The 23,868-nt window shown below is 35.9% G+C and overlaps 1 protein-coding gene across 4 annotated transcripts; it reads right to left on the reverse strand.

Moving 5' to 3' along the window:
• Positions 1-6,278: 6,278 nt before the first annotated feature.
• On the reverse strand, positions 6,279-14,091 carry LOC104893087 (uncharacterized). 4 transcript variants are annotated; one of them, XR_007274435.2, is made up of 10 exons: positions 13,923-14,091; positions 13,642-13,836; positions 9,728-9,775; positions 9,606-9,645; positions 9,393-9,493; positions 8,309-8,501; positions 8,134-8,232; positions 7,457-7,574; positions 7,139-7,326; positions 6,279-6,938 (listed from the first exon to the last, which is right to left on the reverse strand). XR_007274435.2 is itself a non-coding variant. In XM_010679164.4 (9 exons), the coding sequence occupies exons 1-9, from the start codon at positions 13,977-13,979 to the stop codon at positions 7,206-7,208; spliced, it is 972 nt and encodes a 323-aa protein (XP_010677466.2). In that variant the 5' UTR covers positions 13,980-14,091; the 3' UTR covers positions 6,922-7,205. The 4 variants fall into 4 exon arrangements, 1 of the variants encoding a protein (XP_010677466.2); XR_002039935.3 differs by having other exon boundaries at positions 6,922-7,013; XR_007274434.2 differs by having other exon boundaries at positions 6,922-7,041.
• Positions 14,092-23,868: the final 9,777 nt, after the last annotated feature.

Genomic DNA, 23,868 nt, shown 5'->3' on the forward strand with positions numbered 1-23,868 from the left:
TGCTTGTTATTCATGTATACTTGTTTATTGTTCTTCTATTATCCCACGATGTTCATATATGTATTTTCAGTTGTTCACGAGTTTCTCTATGTTCACTTGTTTGTAAAACTTGTCGATTTGACTTATAATTCATGTTTTTTTATAATTGATTTTCTTTTGTTGTCACTTGATGTTTTCTTTAATTTTAACTATTCTTCACGTGCTCCTTCTATGTTCTTTGATTTGTGAAACTTGTTGATTTAGCATATTATTCATGTTTACAAATTATACGGCTGATGTTCTTTTGTTATCACTCGATGTTCATTTATTCAAACCCTTAATAATGTGCTTTCATTTTCGTTTGTTTGTTAAAATTGTTGATCCTATTTCTTGTAACATGTTTTCATAAGTAACGTTCTTCTGTTGTCACCTGATGTTCATTTAAATCTAACATTTGTTCTTGTGCATTTGGTGTTCGTCGATTTGTTGAACTTGTTTATCTGATTTGGTGTTGTATTAATGGATGACGGTTTGATGGTACAAGAGGGAAGTTATGTGAAAGCAACAAGAAAAATTGCACAGATACCCGTGAGTGAGGCTTATTTGGGTCATGTTGTAAATGCCCCTAACTAAACCTATTGATGGTAGAGGTGAAATTTCAACTTCTGAATCTCAGGCGAACAACACAACCTTTGGAACATACTACAACTGTGGCGAAGAGCTGACATCGAGGTGCCAAACCTTCCTGTCGATGTAAACTTATTTATCTGATTTGTTATCCATGTTGACATGAGTTATGTTCTGCTGTTGTCACCTAGTATTTTTTGAAATTCAACCTTTGTTCCTGTGTACTGGTGTTTGTTGATTTGTTGAACAGTAATTTGGCTTAGTGTTTAAGTTTGTGACTAATGTTTTTATGTTGTCACCTAATGTTCATTTTAGCCCCCCCAAGGATAAATTTGATTTTTTTTCTTTCTAATTGAAGTGTCATTCTCATATTTGCTGAAACCGACGATATATGAGGCTTAAACTAAGTCAAAGATTTGAAACAAAAATTTGTTTCCCCCTTTATTAATTATTGTTCATGTAAGTCCAACGCATTTGCTTTTTCTTCATGTTTACTTATTTAATGTTTTTTTGTTGTCACTCAATGTTTATTTGTGTATTTCGAGAAGTTTATGTGTTTCTCCGTGTTCACTGATTTGTAAAACCTGTCGATTTGACTTATAATTCATTTTTTAAATAATTGATTTAATTGTTCACGTGCTTCTCCATTTCCGTTGGTTTGTTGAACTTATTGATTCAACTTCTTGTTCATGTTTACAGAACTAACGTTCTTCTGTTATCAACTGATGTTCATTTAAATCCGTGCTTTGTTCTTGTTCATCACTATATTTTGTTATTCTTATATGAGGACTTAATATTCTTTTACGTAAATTTGATGTTCATAAGTGTATTTATTCGTTTGTACTTATTCTTATACTTGTTAATTTGGTTCATCTATTCTTGTTTGAACACTTGTTCAAATTTTATTTTTCCGAAGGGTGTTCTGCCGTATGACACTTATGGTATTGATAAATACTCAAGGATAATGGACCAGAATAATTCCAATTATTGGTCGTACCCCCATTTTGCTTTTAATCTCTCCTCAATGGCCTCTTCCTCTCCTCCCCCACTACCAACAACCTCTAGTTAGGACCCACCTATAGGTGCTTCCCTTCTTTTACCCCCACTACCACCACCAATTTCATTCTCTCGCCGATAAAAACATGTGTTTTTATAGACGCTTACATCGACAAATGGTACTTCCCTCCACTGCGGAAACTTAACCAGACCTCTGATGACCTCTTGTAAGATATTTTGTGGTAATAATGTGAAAAGATTAACAACAAATAAGTGGATATAAGAATTAAAATTTTACTCTCATCTAAACACTAAACACACTTCACTAGTGCAAAAAGTCCATCCGATCCGGTCAAAACCGGGAATACTGATCCAGAACGGATGGCTCACAATAGCTATGAGAGACAAACTGATTCGGTTTTGGGTGAAAAACGGATCAATCAACCAAGTTAACTGATCCGGTTTTGGATCGCTTAACCCCCCAAAAACCCCAATTTTATTTTTTATTTTTTTTGCATTTTTGCATTATTTATCAATAAAAAATCAATAATATATATCAATACTCATTTTATTAAGCATATTATGCTCACTTAAAGCATAAATAATTAGATACATAAAAATATTAACTATAATTTTAACATCATATCACTAGTAGAAAAAACATCATCTGGGCGTACTAGGAGCTTCTAATAAAACATACTTTCAGCTATAATACGCAGGTGACAGGGGGAAGGGGGTGGCTGGGGTAGAAGTCATTAGAATCAATACAATTATAAATATGCAGGTCTTTGATCCCTCCATTGCACCATATGAAACATACTGTTTCAGTCGGGAAACAGTACATGAAGTACGCCTTTCGTCCAGCTAATTTCATCAGCTCCTCATTCACCTGGTAGTGATAAGACAAGCATTGTGTAAATAGAGCGAGGAATAGCAAGGCAACGAGTGATTCAACAAGTAATTAGATAAGGATATATGATTTGCAATTCACCACGAATAAAAGGTATGAGACAGAACCCTTCCAAAGGTTTAGAAGCCATAACCAATCTCGCTCATGCAAATAAGCTACTGAAATAATTTCGTAGGCAGAATTATGCAAGAAGTGCTACTTTTCTCAGTGCTAATGTTCAATATATTATAAGTTTCCTTGTGAAAGCATTATTTATAATGAGACCTACACTTCCAACAGCTCCAAGCATTTGCACATCAACAATCAGCGGTAAAGGAGAGTAATGAGCTCCATCAACTATCTCATATTATCTACTATATTCAGTCTCACAGAGCATACATCTTGTGAGGGAAAAATCATAAAAAGGGAATTTCGCAAACTTTAGCCACCTTGACAAGACTATCATAGACACTCACCAATATACCTGATGTGCAAAAACACGGGCCATAATAATATCATTATAGCGAGAAAGTACACGAGCAACATCCGGAGTTTCCTCTCGCTTTCCCATTTGAATGTCATCAGGTCCCACGTATATTGCATGGCCTCCCAACAAGAAAAATCCTGTCTCAAATGATACTCGCGCTCTCATGGACGGCTTTGCAAAAATCATAGCCATAGTCTTCCCTTTAAAAGGCTAAAACGACATGTGTAGCTTGATTTGAGTAAGGCCTTAACCTCTATTTCGCGGTATAAGATCTTCAATATCGTAGCGTTGTCATAAACTCATAATCAGTTATGTGCAGAAAATCCTTTTTAACTGATTTCCCAATAAAAGCAACAAAAGCAATAACATCTGACCTAACTGCGGAAGAAGTGACTACTTTGCAGATATGAACAGACTGAAAGAATTTAACAAAAGACAGTACCAAACTACTTTGCAGATATGAACAAACCAATAGCAACCCACATATTGACGAGCCTATACAGCTTGCACGCGAGAAAGAATATAGTGACCATTTGCAGTGTATTTCAGTCCAAGTCCAAGAAATCATACCTAGCAAAGTAAGCAACACTTGGATAACCACTCGAGCAAACACTTGAAAAAACAATATGTTACATGTCATACATTCATTAAACATCCTCAAGGATGGCAGGAGGGGAAGCGTTTCAAAATATACAATCAAATGAAACACAATACCCCATCAGCCAGTCCATTACCAAAAAAGTACAGCATCAAAATCTATCAAAATAACTTACGCGCACAGGAAAAGGGGTGGGAGGTGGGCAGAAGGGTGTGGGAGGTGGGTAAAGGGGCGTGGGAGGTGGGTAAAGGGGCGTGGGAGGTGGGCAGAAGGGTTGTGGGGGTGGGGTTGTGGGTGGGCAGGTGGGATGGCAGTAGGGGTGCTGAGGGCTGGCAGTAGGTTTGCCTGGGGTGTGGGAGGTGAGCAGGTGGGTTGTGGGGGTGGGGTTGTGGGTGGGCAGGTGGGATGGCAGTAGGGGTGCTGAGGGCTGGCAGTAGGTTTGCCTGGGGTGGGGTGGCATTGGCTGGGATTGCTGGGGGATGGCAGTAGGTATTGTTTGTTTTTTAAAAAAAGTTTGGTAAATGGACTACGGTTTTCGACATAAATCGTAGCCCTTCTAATTTGAAGGGTTGCGGTTTATGAACAAAAATAAGCATTTTGATAATGAAGGGCTGCGATTTTTTATTAAATCGCAACCCTTTTAAAACTGAAGGCTGCGATTTTTTACCCAAAACTGCAGCCCTTCAAACATTGAAGGGTTGCGGTAAAAAACTACAGCCCTTCTTTTTTGCTGAAGGACTGCTGGCCAAAAACGCCAACCCTTAGGATTGTTTTGACTGCAGTCTTTGTATATTTTCCCACTAAAAACAAGACTATGATTCAAATTCCTAAGAAGATTTCATACGTAGCCAAAGTATGACATACATGAAACATCCCTTCACTTAAAACCACATACTTAAGAATTTAAGATAGATAAGAGGTTGGTATATATAGTTCTACTTGTGGATAACTATGCTGATAAATGATTTTGGTTCAAATTATAGTGAATTTCTTGATTATTTTTCCTTACCTGACACAGGTTGTTTGCTTAAAAAATGCTTCAAAAATGGAATCTCTTAGACTTTAGATTCACCACATTAGCTACACACTTAGGCTTGTGTGCCTATAAGGTTTATCTAGAGACTAACCTAACCTAACCTAACCTAACCCTACATTACGAGACCACCATTGGGTAAGTGTCGTTGCTTGACCATATTGTTCAGGACATTCTTTGGGATTATCCGACCAAATATTTTTCACTCCATATCCTCATGGGCGGATCTTTTCAGGGGCATGCCTGGCCTTTAAAAGATTTTGGAAGAAAAATTTAATGCAACTTGTTATTATATTGTCCAAAAAAGCCCAAAACAGTAATAACTTGTTTTGTTGGCGTGTTTACTCCTCACTGCACCATTGGGCCTTGATTCTGTGAAGGGGGAAAAAGAATTAAGGACGCGGGACCCACATATTTTGGGAAAGGACTTCTGAATTTATGATGATGTTTTGCAATCACGTGCTAAAGGCTTTGAGCCTATTCCTTATCGTTTTTTTAAAAAGTTTTTTAAGGGCTTTCTTTTCTATTGCAGTAATTGCTTTTTTTTTTTCATCTGTATCCAATTTGTCTTGTACTACATTTGTTTACCTTGTGTTATTTTATGTTCTGAACTTTTTTCTTTTTTAATTTTATCTTGTTGTAAAGTTAAAATTTATTTTAAAATTAACTAAACATCATAAATCTATAAATAACGTATTATCGTATTTGTGTCTAACTTAAAACGGAAAATTGCATAATATTAATTTAATAAGTCATACACAAAGTTGACAATGATAGGCACTTGGTAGTATTACTTACTATGTATAAAAATTAATTAATATCTTAGTTTATTTGAAATTTTTATGTAGTATTTCCTTGTTCTTTTTCCTTTGCAATAATTGAATTTTTTTACACTATTCACTCACCACCCTTGATATATTATGATGTTTACACAAGGAAAAATATAGTCATATAGGATCTTGTTGTATTCGTCTCCCTATATACATTCAGAATATCAATTTTTTGATAACTTTTACTAAAAAGAAACTAAGATATTAATAGTTCAAATTCTGCATTATAGTTTTAGATTGTCAAATATAGTACTCTAACGTTCTTTCGGCCCCCAATAGCAAAAATTTCAAAATCCACCAGCATATTCCTAGTAGAACATGCAACTTTTGAGCTTTCGGGTTAATATACGCACTCCTAATGTGATTTGGCGTGGCTTAAGCTATTGTGCACAATACACCCATCATATAAAGACAGCTTATTTTGATAGAGGGATTTAGAGGGGAAGGAAGAGAAAAGAAAAAGGTAGATTCATTTTGCTTGTTTGGATACAACATGAGAGACTTGAAGACGTGCCCACCTTCATAGGAAACTTTTGGAAGGTAAATGCAACCCTAGACTTCTCTCCTCTTCCTTTCCTCTCCCTTCTCTTTCCAAACAAAGTGTTACACAATCTTGTTTAAAAAAAGTGTTATACAAGCATATTTAGGCCAAAAGAACAAGCCTACCTTAAAGCATTTGATATCAAAATAGTATGAGCTCGTCACAAATTGATTGTAAATCACAAATTGATGGTAAGGTAAAGTAGCAAACTCAAAGAACTGTACCTCGAACATACAATACCAGCAAACTACTAACCCAATCTACATCAAACAATAAATGGAAGAAATTATGTTTATAATTTGAAGTTGAAAATATTGAGTAATTTTTTTATATATACCTCGGTTCTTACGTTCAAAAGACCAACATAATATGCGAGACTCAAATTTTACAAGTGCAACATAGGCCTCGTTTGGTTCACATGGGAAGTAATTTTTCATGGGAATTTACATTTCATGGGAAATTCTTTCCCATGTTAATTTCCTAGTAATTAGACAAAATTGTTTGATTGCCACCATAGGAAATTGCATTTCCTAGGAAATTACTCACCAAGGGGGAGCTTGGTGAGTGATTTCCCATGTTTTATGGGAAATTCTATTTCCCTTGGAATTTGTATTTCCTATGTTTCTCTCATTTCCCTCCAACCAAACACAACACCCATAATGTATTCCCTAGGAATTTGTATTTCCAAGGAAAATAGATTCCAACCAAACAACACCATAATATAGAGGGATTTAGAGGGAAATAAAGAGAAAAGAAAAAGGGGAAATTCATTCTGCTCATTCGGATACAACTAAGGGAATTAAAGACTTGACCACCTTCATTGGAAAGTTTTGGAAGGAAAATGCAATGACTTGACCGCCTTCATTGGAAAGTTTTGGAAGGACAATGCAATCCTGGACTTCTCTCCTCTTACTTTCGTCCCCTTCTCTTTCCAAACAAAGTAAAGGAACAAGCCTAACTTGAAGCATTTAATACCAAAACAGTATGAGCTCACCACAAATGGATGGTAAGGTAAAGTTGCACACTCGGAGAACTGTAACTCGAAATACAAGACCAAGAAACTACTAACCCAATTTACATCAAACAATAAATGGAAGAAATTATGTTTACAATTATAAAGTTGAAAATATTGAGTAATCTCTAGTTCTATATATATACCTGGGTTTTTATGTTCAGAAGACCAACATGATATGAGAGACTCAAAAATCAGAAGTGCCAATGAAAATCAAGCCGAGGGAAGGATGTCCAAGGCAACTTCCTTCAAGGACGGCATAATTTCTTGCTGATTTACACAAACATACTTGTTTCCTATCCTTTTAAGAACCTGCCAAAGCCCGGGATAACATCTGCAGTATTATATATTTTCTGTTATTACTTCATTGATGCAAAATAAAGAAAAGTCAACCTCTTTGCAATTCAAAACTGCTGTTATAAATCAGCAACTACGCAGCTATAACGCAGTTTTTGGTAACAGACCTGAAAAGAGTGCCACCATTTCGCCCTTTGAAATTATGGATGTAATACACAGTTTCCATTTTTGGAAATAGTGTCTTGGTAAGTGCAGCCAATTTTGGATAAAAGAATGAGGGATAGTCTTGAGTTCATTCTTAAGGACAACAGTTGCAGTCATCAATTTTTATCAATGCAAAACAATGAAACATGGTAATCATTTCATGCATTCTAATGAATGGAATTACCATGAAAAGGAAATAGAAGAGCTAAGGCTTTGTTCTTTCACCTTAAATGGACAAAATAAGTTCGTTGAGGGCCAATAAGTTTGGATAAGGAAATTTCTATTCATATAAGATATATATAACCAAGTTCAACTTACAACTTATATAGTTCTAAATAATATTTTCTATGGGTCAATAAGTTCAGACAAGGAAAATATTAAGGGTTATAGAAAAGCAGAATACTTCCCATACAACCATTGCACCACATGGCAATATAAATTTCTCAAAAACCCGGAAAATAGGATTCATGAGAAAAGGAAATTACTTTAAAGTATTTTAATTGGTTGAGAAGGTTTAGTGGAACCACATAGGATCTGCAACGGCTGTTGGGAAAATTTGTGACCGAAAAGAACGAAAACTTACATTAAGTGAAGCGTGGACAAACTACTAATCAGTTAACAATGTGTGAATAAAGGATACATCCAGATCTTATTCGGTCCAGTTCTCCATTGAAAACAATCAATTTCCTAGAAGTGTTGGCGACTGCTTCTTTATAGAGTTCTTCCACAACAAGCATCTCTATATTCAAATAACCACAGCATAATCAGATCAACAGATTCATTAAATGTTGGAGGAAATGTGATGGAGGATTTACCATTGACATTAAAGTATGGGTAAGCAACAACGAAAAGTTCATCTTCTGGCCTTACACGGTCTGCCATTTTGACTTTTGTGCCAAAGCCAAAATCCTCCAAAAAGGATGGCTTAGTCAGGTAATCTAACTTTAATGAGACACCCTCAAAAGTGGAGTTTCTTGCAAACTTCACTTCACTGGCTTCGGGGAAAAACTGTAACAGAAGCAAAAGTTAAACTAGTTGACTCAAAGAATTACTCATACAGATATATATTAACTATCATGATTGTCATTCAATACAATGATAACCTTCCTTATAATTAAGCATAGAGCTGAGTGTCAGCAGACTAACAGTGTATAATTATCAATATATTTCTTGAAATTATTAAAGGCGAAGTTTGTATATGTATTCTACAAGACTACAACAATTAGTCTACTAGGACTGTTCAATACTATCTTTGCCTTTTATTCGATCCCGCAACTAACAGTGCATCTTTATTCATTTCATCAGCTCCAGATAGCTTACTCATCTACTATTAGTATTTTCAATAATCAATATTGAGCATAGATGATTATATACAAAAAAATTACAATCATATGCAATCACATTAGAATCTATATTTCGGGAAAAAAAGAGTTTCTAATCTATGTCATATATAAAAAAACATATTGATGGCCAAAAGGCGCACTGGAGACTGAAAAAAGAGAGCAAGAAGAACAACTAGAGAATGGAAGGAATAGTAGGCAAGCCCCTCTACAAGTTCAACTAGTTAAAGTAAGAAGCAGGCCGAAGAGATTCAGATTGTAAGCATCTACTTACTGAGATCCACAGTTCTTAAGTCTTAACTATTGGATAACTCATAACGTTATCCTCTAAGATAAAAAATAAATGTTTCTTCAGTCAACTGTCCTTTATTTACCTTATAGCTCACATATATTTCAACATTTCCAGAATCAGATATTTGGGACGCGTTTGTGAAATTTGCACATTGTTAGATAGTTGGTAAGTCCACAGGTGTTTAGCATGATTTGCACAACTTAAGAAAAACAGACTCCAATTCCTAAGAGGAGAAGACTTCATAAATTTATAAAGAAAGGTCCATACTATCCTGGTCCGAGCAGCTTTTTCTGGAGTTACAAGACGGTCACAGAACTCACGAATCAACTGCATGCTCTCAGTCATTTCTGTACCGCCTTCACCATCACCTGATCCAGAAATCACAAAATTATCACACCTAATACATTTAGAACGATCAATGAACTTTAGGACTAGGGAAGAGGAGTAAGGCAGCATTTATATAAAGCATGCATTTAGAACCTGGCACTGACTGTAATCCAGATGTTGGGAACTCAATCTCCTGCATAGCATTTCTGTTAGATACAGCTAGTCAGTTGCTTGGGCAAAAAAACCAGAGTGTAACAAGAATCTGCAGCACTAACCATCAATTGTATGTTGTCCTTCATCGCTAATTCAGTTGCTTCTTTCGCCTGTCAATTCACAACACAGAAGCAGACAGAGGGTGTGAAAAAGAGAAAGTTAAATCCCATAATGGTAACAAACTAGTGTTTCAATTCTCTGTCCCTTTTTCCCTTACCAAGTGTGACATACAAGTTTGAAAAGCTTTTTGTCTACTTTTCACTCTCCTTATTCTCTATACCCCCCCACCTCGTGATGTTACACTTGTCACGGAGCAGAGGGACTGAGGGAGTAACTTGTAAAACTACAGATTCTAGATCTTTGAAGAAAAACATGGCGACATAATTCCCTTGATATCTCCAATGAACCAAAAGACGCGGTTTATAGAGCAGCAATAAGCCTTGACGAAGTTGTACCAATAGCCATGCGCAAGACAAAGGACTTTCCTAAACTTATAACAAGAATTTGGACCATGTTAAGGCTATGTTCAGTTCACCTTATTTTTGCTTATTTCAGATCTAATCAGATCAGATCAGATCAGAAAAAATAAGTTCAGATCAGATCAGAAAAAATAAGTTCAGATCAGACCAGATCAGATCACATCACTTCAGATCAGATCATGCTTATATTTAAAAACTCATTATTACTATTAAATATCTTTCATTACATATTAGTAAAAATTATACTAATTGAATATTAATAAAATACTCATTGAGACGAATCAAACAAGATCCCACATGACTATATTTTTTCTTATATATTGAGAAAAATCTTAAAGATTCTCTCTAATTGTGAATAGTGTCAAAATTCTAAGTGAGAAAGATAAAAAATACAAATGGAGTATTATTATTTACTAGTACATTTGTTCAAAAGGATTATTATTGTTGTTGTTTGTACTTATTAATTATTAATATTGGTAATTATTATTAATCTTGTTGTTACCATTATAAATGTCATTGTTATCATTATATTAAGTTATTTTGTTGTTACTAAATAATAGAAAATTAAAAGTCATGTGTTGAGAACATAAGATTGACGCAAAAATAAGAAATATATATAATATGATAGCTCAAATCCATGACAACAAAACTACTAAGTTCGGATTACATTTCAAAATAAGCTAAGTGTGAGATACAAATTATAAATTTAGATTCGGTACACCTCTTCCTACCGAATTCCAAATCTCTCTAGCTATTTGAAGTTGCACGCTATTTATTTCTTTTATGCACAGATCATAGTTGTTTGTATATCTTATTTTATTTTATATGAAAAGAAAGAGTTAGAGTCTGTCGACTTCTCAAGTGTGAAACATTTTTTTAAAGGAAAGTGTGAAACATTGTATAAATACTCTTATAAATTAATTACTTGAGTTATATAATTATTTTTAGTAATAATAATTATTATTATGATTATAATTATTATTGTTGTTCTTATAATAATGATAATAATAATAATAATTATTATTATTAATAAAAGTTGTGTAAAAGTTGTAATAGAAATAAAATGATAATAATAGTAATACTATAAAGAAGATCTTATAATTTATTGCATAATAATGAATTACAAAGTAATAATATAATAGTAATAATATATTTTATAAAAGATAAGATCTTGTAAATCAGATTAGTTAGGATCAGATCAGAAAAGAAAAAATAAGTTCAGATCAGATTAGAGTAGTTCAGATCAGAAAATTTCAGGTGAACTAAACATAGCCTAAGTGCAAAGCTGGAAACTCCGGATACATAAGAATACGATGAGATAAGCCATCAATTGTAGTGTTGAACTAGTTGTCCATGAGGACAGAACTAGAAACCAGTTGATTCCGATTTTCTTACAAGAACTAAGATTAGGCTAAGAAAAAGAATATTTCCAATTGATTGCATTAACACTCTGAGATTGGCCTCAAAATCTTCTACCAAGCAGACCTTATTACCCTCACAATCCTGAGCTTTAAACTTGAGATCTAGCTAGCTCCCTAGTAAGAAACAATAGTTCAAGATAAAACATTTTTTTAGCCTTTAAACTGGTGCATAAGTTAAACAGTGTAAAGGGCTCTGCAGAATGGCGTAAGTTCAGAACTGTGGCAAAAGGCTCTAGTCTTTACACTAGTGAAGTATGGATTGTTTCTGAATGTTTTTCTGGAGTACAGAGAATTACAATTATTAGGACTTAGATGCACCCTTGGGTCTTGATGCTTCTGTAAAGGATGGAAAACACAATAACTTGATGTCAGCAATCATGTTCTTCGCTAATATTTTGTTGTACCACCCACAGCTTCTTGGACTAAACCAAGCATGTACAATACCTGGTTTCTCATATGCTCTGTGGTGAACAAGCTATCATATAATATTTCTAAATCAAAGATATAAGTCCTTTCCATTAATCCCAAGGAACTGAAATCTCACAAAGTAAGGAAATTTTGTTAAAACATTACATAGATCCGGACCTGTAATGAGTAAGCTGGAACCAATTCGGAGCTTACATTTTGTCTAGGGGTATACTGCAAGATCAGGGATCTTTTAGATGACGGTGACAAGCTGAGTCATCCGACAAGTCAAACCCATCATATGTTCCTTTCGCAATACAGTACTTAATCATATGCATATCACCTAGACCTCCTCATCCGGAAGCTACCGAAAAAGGGGACACCGTAAATCTTCAACCATAATTTGTTGGGGATGGGATCTTTCTGATTGTCCGCTTACTATCCTATATCAAGGATGGTGTTGAGGTCTTGAGCTACATAACTTTACTCAGCCACGCACTAGCATTCAATAGTGTCCCAAATCAATGCTTTTAGTGCCCCTCAAATCCCCAATGATACTTATGCCCTTAAGGTGTGGCAGTGGTGGACATTTTGCATGTGGAAACTCCAAGGACTCCTCAAGTCATCACTATGTTCTAGGCCAAGATAGAAGATCAGTCAAATTGTCTTTTTACTAAGGAGTTTAATTCAGTAAGGAAGCAATATAACTACATTCTCATGGACTTGAACATAAGAACCAAATCAAAGTTGATCGTTAAGACCTCATCTCTATGCTGTATCTCAATATAAAAGATGAGTTATATGGAGTCTATACTTCTTTTCTAAGGGTAAAAAAAGCAACATTAATAATCAGATTCTTGGTATATGAATGAGCTCATGAAATCTCCCTCTTTCTCACAAACTTTCTCAGATTGCCTTCGTGCTATCCTTGAAATTCACTTCGGTATAAGAAGGAAATAAGGAATTTGATACACCTAGGGATGTCAATGAGGGCGGGTATGATAGATACTCAGCCTCGCACCCGTCCAAGTTAGGTAGGGATAGGTAGGTATACGTAGAGGGGAGGATGGGGACGAGGAGGATAGAACTTGGACTAGTCATGTATAGCTTTGTTTGGTATCACATTGTTGTAGTCCTTTTGGCATTTTGGTAATTTCATAGGGTGGAGGTAATCATAGATAAGCTGGCTTCATCACAGCCAAGTTGATACCAACATTTTCACTTCAACTTGAACCAAATTTACTCTTACTTGGTAACAAAGCGAAAATTTTGGTACCAACTTGACTATGATTCGTACCAGCTTTCCTCTGATTTGGCACCTCCAACCTATAAAATTACCAATACGCCCTTGTTGGAGTCTTTTAACAATGAGTTACCAAGTCTTTCGCAGCCATGGATGATGGGATTCCGGAGTTTCTACAGATTTATCGCTTGTAAATCTGTTCGTTCTTGATCGAGATTAGCGCTTGCTTTTCTCCATATTTTCCGACTGCGTCAAATATCCACAGCAAAAATGCCACAAAAATAGTATTGTTTCTACATCTTTCTAATGAACCCAAAATGCAGCTCAATTCGAACAATATAAACCCAAAAAATAAAAATGAGTTCAGATTCCAAGAAATCAAAATTATGGTAAATAAATAACTCGAAAAAGAAAAAGGAGAGAATTACTTGACGGAGAAGCTCATAATAATCAGTCGGAAAGGGAGCATCGGAAAGCGAGAAATTATTAGAAGCATAAGTTACAAAACTTGGATAACAATACTTTTCTTTCAGCTTCAAATTACCAATTCCAATTTGCTGCCTGAATCTTAAAGCTCTGCTTTTGCAGCCATTGTTCGCCTGAAAAACTGGGTAATTTTGGACCTAATTATACAGCAAAGTTCAGTAGTATATTATAATACATTGTAGCGGAGAAAAATACAATACAGAGATTGAAGAATAAAATTTACTTTTTGTAGTGAGAAAGAAGGGATTGCGGTTATCATTTTGGCCCCGGATAACCGCATCCTAACTCCTGTTTATTATAGAGAAAGGTGGCGACCGGCGAGGGGTAACGGTCAAGATTCGATTATCAGCTCAAGCTTCAGTGGAGTGGAAGACAGCAATATATTTCACTTTGGTCTTTGTCTTTGTCTTTGTGGAGGATGATATGATAACTACTAGTCTTACATGCACGCAATGCGTGCGAACGCGTGATGACGAATAAAGTAGACAAAATAAAATTAATTAGATAGAAAAATTATCTTTACATTTTGTTTTCTTAAATAATTGATGTTGAGTTTAAATGTCCTACTTTCCCCCTTTTTTTATTCAAATGAAACAGCTAGTTATCCTCTTTCTATCTTTTTTCCTTTTTCTATTTTTTGGTGTCCCCCATGTGTTGCCTTATATAATAGAGATAGTATATTTCATGTTTCTAGAATTCTAGTGGAGTGGACTCAAGAGTAGAGTAGAGTATAGTAGAGTGGAGTGGAGTGGAGTTCTCTTTCTAAAGAAGGATTTTACTGAGGTTAACTCTTTTTTTTTTGTATTGGGAAAGAAAAAATATTATTAATGATAAATTATATGACATTAACAATTATAATTGAGATACGATTATAACCAATTTCACAATTAAACCTACTAATTTTAAGTATATATATTTCGATGTTTTGTATCATTTTTAAGTGGAGGCCTTTACAGTTTCACAATATGATGATCCTCTCATTTATTACCACCAGTAAAACTCGTACAAAGATGAGAAGCAACTCACTAAAAAGGGGAGAATACTCACATAAAGAGAAAAGTCTAATTCTGAATAAATGTAATTCGTCCAATACTGTGACCACTGATGGACGAATTGAATCCGTAATTTACTCCAACACTTGCTCAATTTCTCAAGTGCTGAAGTTACCCGTTCTTGACTATAGAAGTGTTTCACTTAAACAGGACTTCTGATGATTATTCGGCCATTGATTTTTGGACGAATTTCATTTTCATAAATTTACAAATGTTGGTGTTGTTCGTCTGATAATTGATAGAATAACCAGCAAATACGTATTGCCTATGTGCTTTTTAAGCTAGGTATCAAGCCGTTCGGGGTAACCCGTCCAGGATCATGGACTGACCATTACCTTAGTTGAGGATATTCAAATAGCAATTCATCCTAATTTTTTTGTTTGCGATTGCTGTTTTCACTGATTCTTGGACGGATTCAACTTTAGTCAAAACCTTGAATCACTATGTCTTAGCTCTCCTCCCCCCCCCCCCCCGCCCCACCCTTTCTTGGATGAAGTGTATACTACTTTGAATCCTCTTTGTTCCAAGAAGGAAAACAGTCATGATTAATAGTGATTTTTGAAGAACAAAGCATTCAGGGGACCGATAGCCCTGCCTACTTTGTTCATTTGTAATAACTTGTTCCTTTACTAAGGTGGTTATTACCTGGGTGGCTGTATGGTTGAAAGTAAGATCCCTTTACTAAGGTTTCTTACTGGCTGTCTTCCTTTAGGACATTGATGTTACTCTTTCTATAGTTTTATCAATTGAATGTCATTCGTCATGTGACAAACCTTAAAGATCTGTAACATGTTTGGCTGGTCTCCATGTAGAAGCACTGCGCGTCAAGGAAATTTTCATTGTTTTACTCATATTGTCGACGTTTTTGTTTTTTTTTACTTTGTTACTTAGTTAGAATTACTTATTTAGACCACTAGTAAAATAATTGCTTATTTCTGCGGTGATATTGATGCGGTTTTACCCATACGCAGCAATATATAACGTAAAAAGAAAAGGAAAAATATAAAATAACAATATTGCTGCGGTTTTGGCTGAAAATCGCAGCAATATAGTTTGAACGAAATTTTTTTGAAAATTTTTGACTATTTGACCAAACATATTGTTGCGGTTTCTGACAAAAACCGCAGCAATATATTAAAATAATATAAAAACTTATTATTTGTACCTATTGATGCGGTTCCTAAAAAAAACCGCAGCAACAGGCTTTTAAAATTAATATTAAAACACTATCTTCCCTCCTATCTCTCCTCTCATGCAGCCATCTTCAGTTCTCTCTCTCTCCTCTCACGATGTGCTCTTCAGTTCTTCCTCTCTTCCTCTCTCCTCTCACGCACCTCTTGACCTCTTCAGTTCTCTCTCTCCTCCTCTCCTCAGTTTCACGCACCCTCTCATCCTCTCGCGAGGCTTCAACCGCCAGATTCGGCCGCTCGACAGTTCCATGGTTGGCTTGATTCAACGGCGTAAGTTTAGTCGCAGACCCTTGGCCGTTCGACGACGTAATTTCGCTCGCAGGCCGTTCGACGGTGTAATTTCGCTCGCAACCGTTCGACGTGGCTCGCCATATTCGTCCGCTCGCATGCTGTTCGACGTGGCTTGCCACATTCGGCCGTCTACCAGTTTGTGAGTCGTCGTCTTCTGTGGTCTTCCAGTTCGTTGGTCTTCTTCTAGTTCGTTCAGCATTTTGTAATGGTGGTTGTATTATTTTTTTTTGTAATTATTTGTATACGAAATTACAACTTATGAATAATATGATTGTTGTTGTATTATTTTCAGATCTAGTATTTTATGTATTATTTTATTATATTATAGTTGTAGACTGTAGTATATATTTTTTTTTATATTCTTTTTTGTTATAATTTTTTTTCAAATATGTCTTTTTGTATTTTTTTATGTTTTTGAATTTTGTATTATATTCTTTTGTCATTAGTTTCAATCAACAGTGTTTTATTTTCTTTTAGCCTTTTTGTCTTTGTTGACCCTTGAGTTTTGAAGATGATCTAACCACAAGAGACATAGTATATTTTATTTATGTTGTTGCAAGGTAATTCATGCTCGAGCTAAGAGAAGACTTGATTGAAGATTAAAGCGGAGAATTAATCAAGATCGAAGTAAATATGTTCGAGAAATGAAGAATCAAGCATGGAATGAAGATTAGAATACATTAGGGTATTTATTAATCTTCTTGTTAAGGTAGAGTAAAAGCTTTATTAAGTTCGTGGTGAATTCTCAAAGGAACTTGGTTCTGTTCCCATGAAAGGAACAGAACTGGCACTATAGGAACAAGGCTTAGGAACAAGACTTAATAATTAGGGAACAAGACTTAAAACTAATTTAGGAACTACTAAGTGACTAATATTGTGCGCCTAAGATAATTGTGTGCCCAATATAGTTGTTAGAGTTTTTAGGGATATTTTGACTAAGATCCATTTTTTAGGAAGTTAGTTTAAGTTTGTTAGGAAAAGATTTTAAAAAGATTTTCTGATTTTAAAATAACTGATTTTCAAATATTATCTTTTTAAAATATATAATTTATCTTTTATATTTTATTTAAAAGATTTAGTTTTCGAAAAAATATATTATTTCCGGTTTTCAAAATGTTTCGGATTTTTTGAAATATAAAAACTGTTTTCCGGTTTTATAAAAGATTTTGAAAAAGATATTTTTCCTAAAAACTAGCTAAAGGATTTTATTTATTTATTTCCTAAAATCTAGATTACACGCCTAAGATTTACTGCTACACGTTTATGTAGTTAGTGGATTTAGTGGCTTGAGTTAATTATCCTCCAAGTATTTAATTAAATTAAATAAGACTAATTATTCTGCAAGTTCGCAAAAACCACGTAATATGTTACTGCTTCTATGAAGTGAAGTAATGGATTAGTGGATGCTTTACATGACATGGAATAATTAATTTAATTTAATTAATTAATTAAACATCATGGAGAACATGTGATATGGTCTAAGTTAGTGGAAATCATGTCTTGTCTTAATTGTCTATAAATAGGCGCCTAATTCATTTGAGTAAAATTGTGTCTGACTTTTATTAGTCACACCAAAGTGTGTCTGACTTTTATTAGCCACACCAAAGTGTGTCTGACTTAGTTAATTTGTTCTAAGTTATCTAAAGTGTCAGTGCCTTTTCTTTAGAGAATTCATACTTACATTAATCGAGTTTTTATTACTCTTCCATTGTTTTACAAAGTGTATTTTTGAGAAAAAGGGTTTGAGTGAACTCTTGTAAGTGTGAGAAAGCTTTGAGTGAAGCAAGAGAAAGAGAAAGAGAAAGGAACTTCTAGTGAAGTTTGAGAGAAAACGTCAGTTGTTGGAACTTGTCGTTGGGAACTTGAGTTGAGTGACTTAAGTTGAGAATCGAGAGAATAGTAATAGGTTGTTAATCAGAGTTGTTTTGGCCTATTATAGTGGAAAGTTGTTTAAAATCCCTTGTGGTCGAGGTTGTTTCTTCCTACTAGGCCTAGGAAGTTTTTCCTCGTAAAATCTCTCTCTCGTGTTCCCATTGTTTGTTCCCAAGTTTACTTTTAATTCCGCAAAAAGTAGTGCTTATTCTCTCACTATAATTCACCCCCCCTCTTATAGTGCTCATATTATACAGCAGTCTTCAAATTTGATGGCAAAATGCAAAAAAAAAAAAAAAAAATTACCTGTACCAGTACATATTGCTGCGGTTTTGGCTAGGAACCGCAACAATATGTGTAATATATTGCTGCGCTTTTGGCCTTTAAATTTGATATAAAATAAATATATTGCTGCGGTTTTACCTAGAAACGCAGCAATATGTTCAAATATTGTTGCGGTTTAAAACCGCAGCAATATATTAATTACCTATTGCTGCCCCATTAATTGCTGCGCGCCCAAAACCGCAGCAATATGCCACTTTATGACCGCAACAATAAGCATTTATTCTACTGGCATGCCCCTGAGTAAAGAACGTTAAGTAACAAGTAAAGAAACAAATATAGGGAGAAAGTAGAATTATATTATATGAATTTTCTTGCCTAATCACCAACGTACATGTATACATGTCTACTTTTTCATTGTTGTGCCACAACACTTTCATTAGAATTTAACAAGACTTCCTTAATTAACTCAGATGTGATACTTTTTCATGGTATTAGAGTTCCAAGTTCACGGAATAGGACCACCATCGATCCATGGCTTGAATACGAAAGGTACCACTTCGAACTTCTTGGATGATTTGATAGGGTCCTTCACAATTTGGTGTTAGTTTGCCCAACTCTTTGGCTCTGGCGACAACCTCCATCTTCCTTAGGATCATGTCCCCTACTTTGAGTGGTCGTTTGACGACTCTCTTTTTAAAGTCTCGAGCCATTCGGAGTTTATATAGCTGCATTCTTAAAAATGCATTACCAATGATCTCTGGTACCTGATCCAAAGTCGTGCGTCGGGCAGCCCAATTGGCCTCTTCTGAGTATAACATGATTCTTATAGTAGGTTCCTCTATCTCGATGGGCAAGACAACTTCAGATTCATCGACAAACATGAACGGGGTTTCTCCAGTTGAATTCTTGGCCTGGACCATAACACCAATTGTGATTCCTCCACCCTTAAGCCTTTAACATTGTCTAGTTCCTTTTTAATGCTGTTTGACAAGATTTTGTTGAACGCTTCTACTTGCCCATTTTCCTGTGGATGAGCTACGACCGCGAAGTGAGCCTTGATTTCTCCCTCAGGCAACCAGTCTTTGAGTTTTGAAGTCTCAAATTGTGGTCCATTGTCGAAGACGATGGACTGAGGCATACCAAATCTTGTTATGATGTTTTTCCAAATGAAGCCTTTGACATCATTAGTAGTGATTCCCCGCATTGCTTCAGCTTCAACCCATTTAGTGAAGTAGTCCATAACTACAATCATGAACTTTTTTTGACCGACCGCAATGGGAAACGGTCCCAGAATGTTCATGCCCCATTTGGCAAAATGAAGTGCGAACAAGATTGGAGTCAAATAGTTGTATGACTTTTGGTGTATGTTACCATGCTTCTGACAACTATCACATTTTTTGGCATAGACAAGGGCGTCCTCCTTTAAGGTGGGCCAATAATACCTAGTCCTCAAAGCTTTTTTCCCAAATGCTCTTCCTCCTATTTGAGAAGCACATGCTCCCTCATGAAGCTCCTTTATTACCTCTAATCCATCTTCAATAGTAATGCACTTGAGAAGAGGACGGTTGAATGCCTTCTTGTATAGTGTCTCATCCTATAGCTCAAACCACTTATCTCTGGCCTTGACATACTTAGCCTCCACGTGATCGGAAGGTAGAAGACCTGTCTTCTTGAACTCTATAATAGGTTCCATCCAGACTTGTCCTCTGCTGAGGAACATGACCTGCTTTTGATCAATGTTTTTCTTTGAATTTACTTCCCATAATATTGTTCTTGGAGCATCACCCTCGGCCAAGCTAGCCAACTTTGAGAGAGCATTAGCCTGGTGATTTTCTGATATCAGAACTTGGTCGAGAACGAATCTTTTTAAGGATTCGACCTATTCTTTGATCAGGCGCATATATTTTCTCATAGATGCCTCTTTTCATTCAAAATCCCTATTAACCTAGCTGACGACTAGCAGAGAATCTGACATGGCTTCAATCTCTGATGCCCCGGCCGCCTTGCACATTGTTATGCCATCTAAAAGCGCTTCATACTCTGCTTCATTGTTGGATGCTTGAAATTGAATTCTGAGTGCATATTCAAACTTATATCCTTATGGAGATTGGCAAATTATCCCTCCACCACATCCATTAACGGTAGAAGAGCCATCTACCATAAGCGTCCATTGCTTCTTTCCTTCAGCTGGATCTTTTATAGGTTCTATAGCTGGCCGGATAAGCTCAACTATGAAATCGGCCAAAGCTTGCCCTTTGATCGCCTTTTTAGGCTCAAATGTCAGGTCAAAGATGTTCAATTCTACTGCACATTTGATCATTCACCCTGAGGCGTCAATCTTTTGCAGAACTTGTTTTAGAGGTTGGTCAGTATAGACTAGTATATTGTGGGACAAAAAGTACGACCATAAGGAGTGCCAAGCCAAACTTCTACGCCATTGAATATCGACATTCCGTATCCTTTAGCACATGACTCATAAAATACAGGAGAACTTTCACTGATTCTCTTTCGGCCAATAGCACCGCACTCGCAGCTTGAGGCGAGACGACCAAGTATACAAACAATTTTTCCCCCTCGGCTGGACTGACCAACCGTGGTAGTTAACGGAGGTGATGTTTTACTTGCTGAAGCGCTTTCTCAGCTTCATCTATCCATTCGAATTTTACTTTTTTCTTAATGGTCGAAAAGAAGTGATGACATATATCCCCTGACTTAGACAAGAACCGTCCTAGAGCTGATAAGCACCCTGTGAGCCACTGAACTTCCTTGATCTTGGACGGTGATGTCATGTTTAGATTTGCTTGAATTTTCTCAAGATTGGCCTCTATCCCCCTTTGGTAGACAAAAAATCCAAAGAATTTTCCAGCTACTACTGCGAAGACACATTTTTGGGGATTCAACTTCAATTTATACTTTCGAAGAGTATCAAAAGTCTCCCTGTGATCGCCAATGTGACCTTGCTCCTCTCGGATTTAGACAATCATATCATCAATGTAGGCCTCCATATTACGCCCTACGTGTGGCTGAAAAACAGTGTTAATTAGCCACTAGAAGGTAGCTGGTGCATTACAGAGGCCGAGCAACATTCTCAGCCAACCGTAAAGTCCTTTTTCCGTGATGAATGATGTTTTGTCTTAATATTCTAGCCACATGGGGATTTGGTGGAATCTCGAGTAAGCATCCATGAAACTCAGCAAGGCGTGACCGGCCGTGGAATCTACTAACCGATCTATTTTAGGTAAAGGGAAGCTATCCTTAGGACAAGCTTTGTTAAGATTCGGACCAAGGTATCTTTTCTTTTGACGGACTGGTTTTAGACTTGGATCTACATTCAATGCATGAACAGCCACTTCAGGATCAATTCTTGGTATTTCTTCAACATTATACAAAGACATCCTCAAACTCCTTCATCAGTCCTACTAACTCGTCCTTCTATCTCGGAGCCAGAACAGATCCAATCTTCAGCGTCCTCTCTGGATGTTTATCGTCTAACAGGCACTTCTACAGGCTCTAGACGTTCAAGTACAACGCCCATGATAGCCATAACTTCCTCTGACGAAGGTGTTTCCTCTTTGATAGACATGTATTTCCTTTTCTTGCTCGGCACTAGACTGGACAACTTGCTTGTCGGAGCAACCTGCGTCTGAGGTCTTTCAACAATCGATCTCAGAGCGTCCACTTGGCCTTTTACATACTCGACCGCCTTGCTTTCAACAGTTGTCTTTGCCTGATCTGGTTTCTCTCCTTTCCATGATGAGGGCTTCAGAGTGGTGAGATAACATTCTATGGCCGCCTGCTGATCTCCATATAAAGATCCAATTTTACCCCCATCACACTCAAACTTCATCAACATGAGATGGGTGATAATTACAACCTTGATATGGTCTAATGTTGGTCGTCCGAGAATGACATTGTAGGACGTCAAATCTCTGATGACCAGGAACTTCACAAACAATACTCTAGAAACCTCTTTTTCTCCAATCCGGACTGGCAATGTAACTGTTCCCATTGGGTGGATGATTCCTCCCCCAAACTAGATTATTGGATGATGGACTAGGACTAAGTTGCCTTCGTCGAATTTTAACCTTGACAAACAATCAGCGCTTATGATGTATGTTAAACTTCTGGTGCATACTCTCAAATTTGTTATCTTCATCTCCACTACCAAGGGATCATCATAAGGAGTTCTCAATTTTCTCCGATCCAATTCACTGACTACCACTTTAGGGAATGGGTCAGTCTCTGCCTGATTGGTTAGCAAGACCTGGCCGAGTTCTCTAAGATAGTTCTTATGCTCCCTATTGGTCGGTCCCCCAGCAGCAAATCCTCCTGATATAACAAGAACCACATTCTCATCGGTACTTTCACTTTCCTTCTTTCTGTTTTGGCGATCATCTTTCTTCTGGTATTCTCTCCCTCCTCGGGGCAAGTATCAATTCTTCTTTCCTTTCCAAGCTAAATCCTCCAAAGCTCTCTTCAAATGTTTACATTCGTTCGTTTCATGGCCACAATCCTTGTGAAAGTGATAATACTTGCTCTTATCCATATTTCTATAGGGAGTCTTTACACTAGTAGAATAATTACTTATTGCTGCGGTAATATTGTTGCGGTTTTACCCATACACAGCAATATATCACGTAAAAAGAAAAGAAAAATATAAAATAACCATATTGCTGCAATTTCTACGGGATTTATGGTGATTGGAGGGAGTTTTGTTTTCCTATAACTTCCAAATTTATGATGGAGGTTACAAATCTTGGTTTAATCTCCTAACTTATGGTGAAGGTTACAAGCTTTTAATTTTTGAAAGTTAAGTACTACCTATTCTACTCCTATAAATACCCCATACCTTAAGCCATCTTTTCCACACAAAAACTTTGAAGAATCCATAATCTCTTACTTCAAAGTTCTTCTTTCTCTTCCGATCTATTATAGTTTTATATTTCTTATTCATGTTTCAATTTTCTATGGTTTAAGAAAAATATTTTCATATTTTACTCAAAAATATTATGTTCATGATAGGTCATTCATGTCTAAATTCATGATTTAAGTTCATGTGGTAAATTACTTATTGGTTGGTTATGAGAAAGCTCAAGTATAAGAACTAGTGAAGATACTAGTATACTTTGTGCAAGATCAAGGTACGTTATGTAGCTAGATCTTTTAAATATGTTTTATGTGAAGTTGTTTATTGATTTAATGGTTCAATTGGTTTAGAAATTTGGTTTGAAATGATTACAATATTTTACTATTCACTCTTGGAAGTGAAAAGAATGAATGATTTTATCAATCATTTTTATATAGAAGTTTTGTTATCCTTTTTGGAAAATTAATTATTTTTACAAGGAAAGGTTGATTGGTTTTTATGAACTTTGAATGTTCAAAAAGTTGTTTATGAGGAAAGGAGGTTTATTCATGACTTACAAGTCATATTATCATTATTTCCGCTTGATTAATATCAAGAGATTCAAAGTCCACT

Source organism: Beta vulgaris, chromosome 5 (assembly GCF_026745355.1).
Source record: "Beta vulgaris subsp. vulgaris cultivar EL10 chromosome 5, EL10.2, whole genome shotgun sequence".
Lineage (NCBI taxonomy): Eukaryota > Viridiplantae > Streptophyta > Magnoliopsida > Caryophyllales > Amaranthaceae > Beta > Beta vulgaris.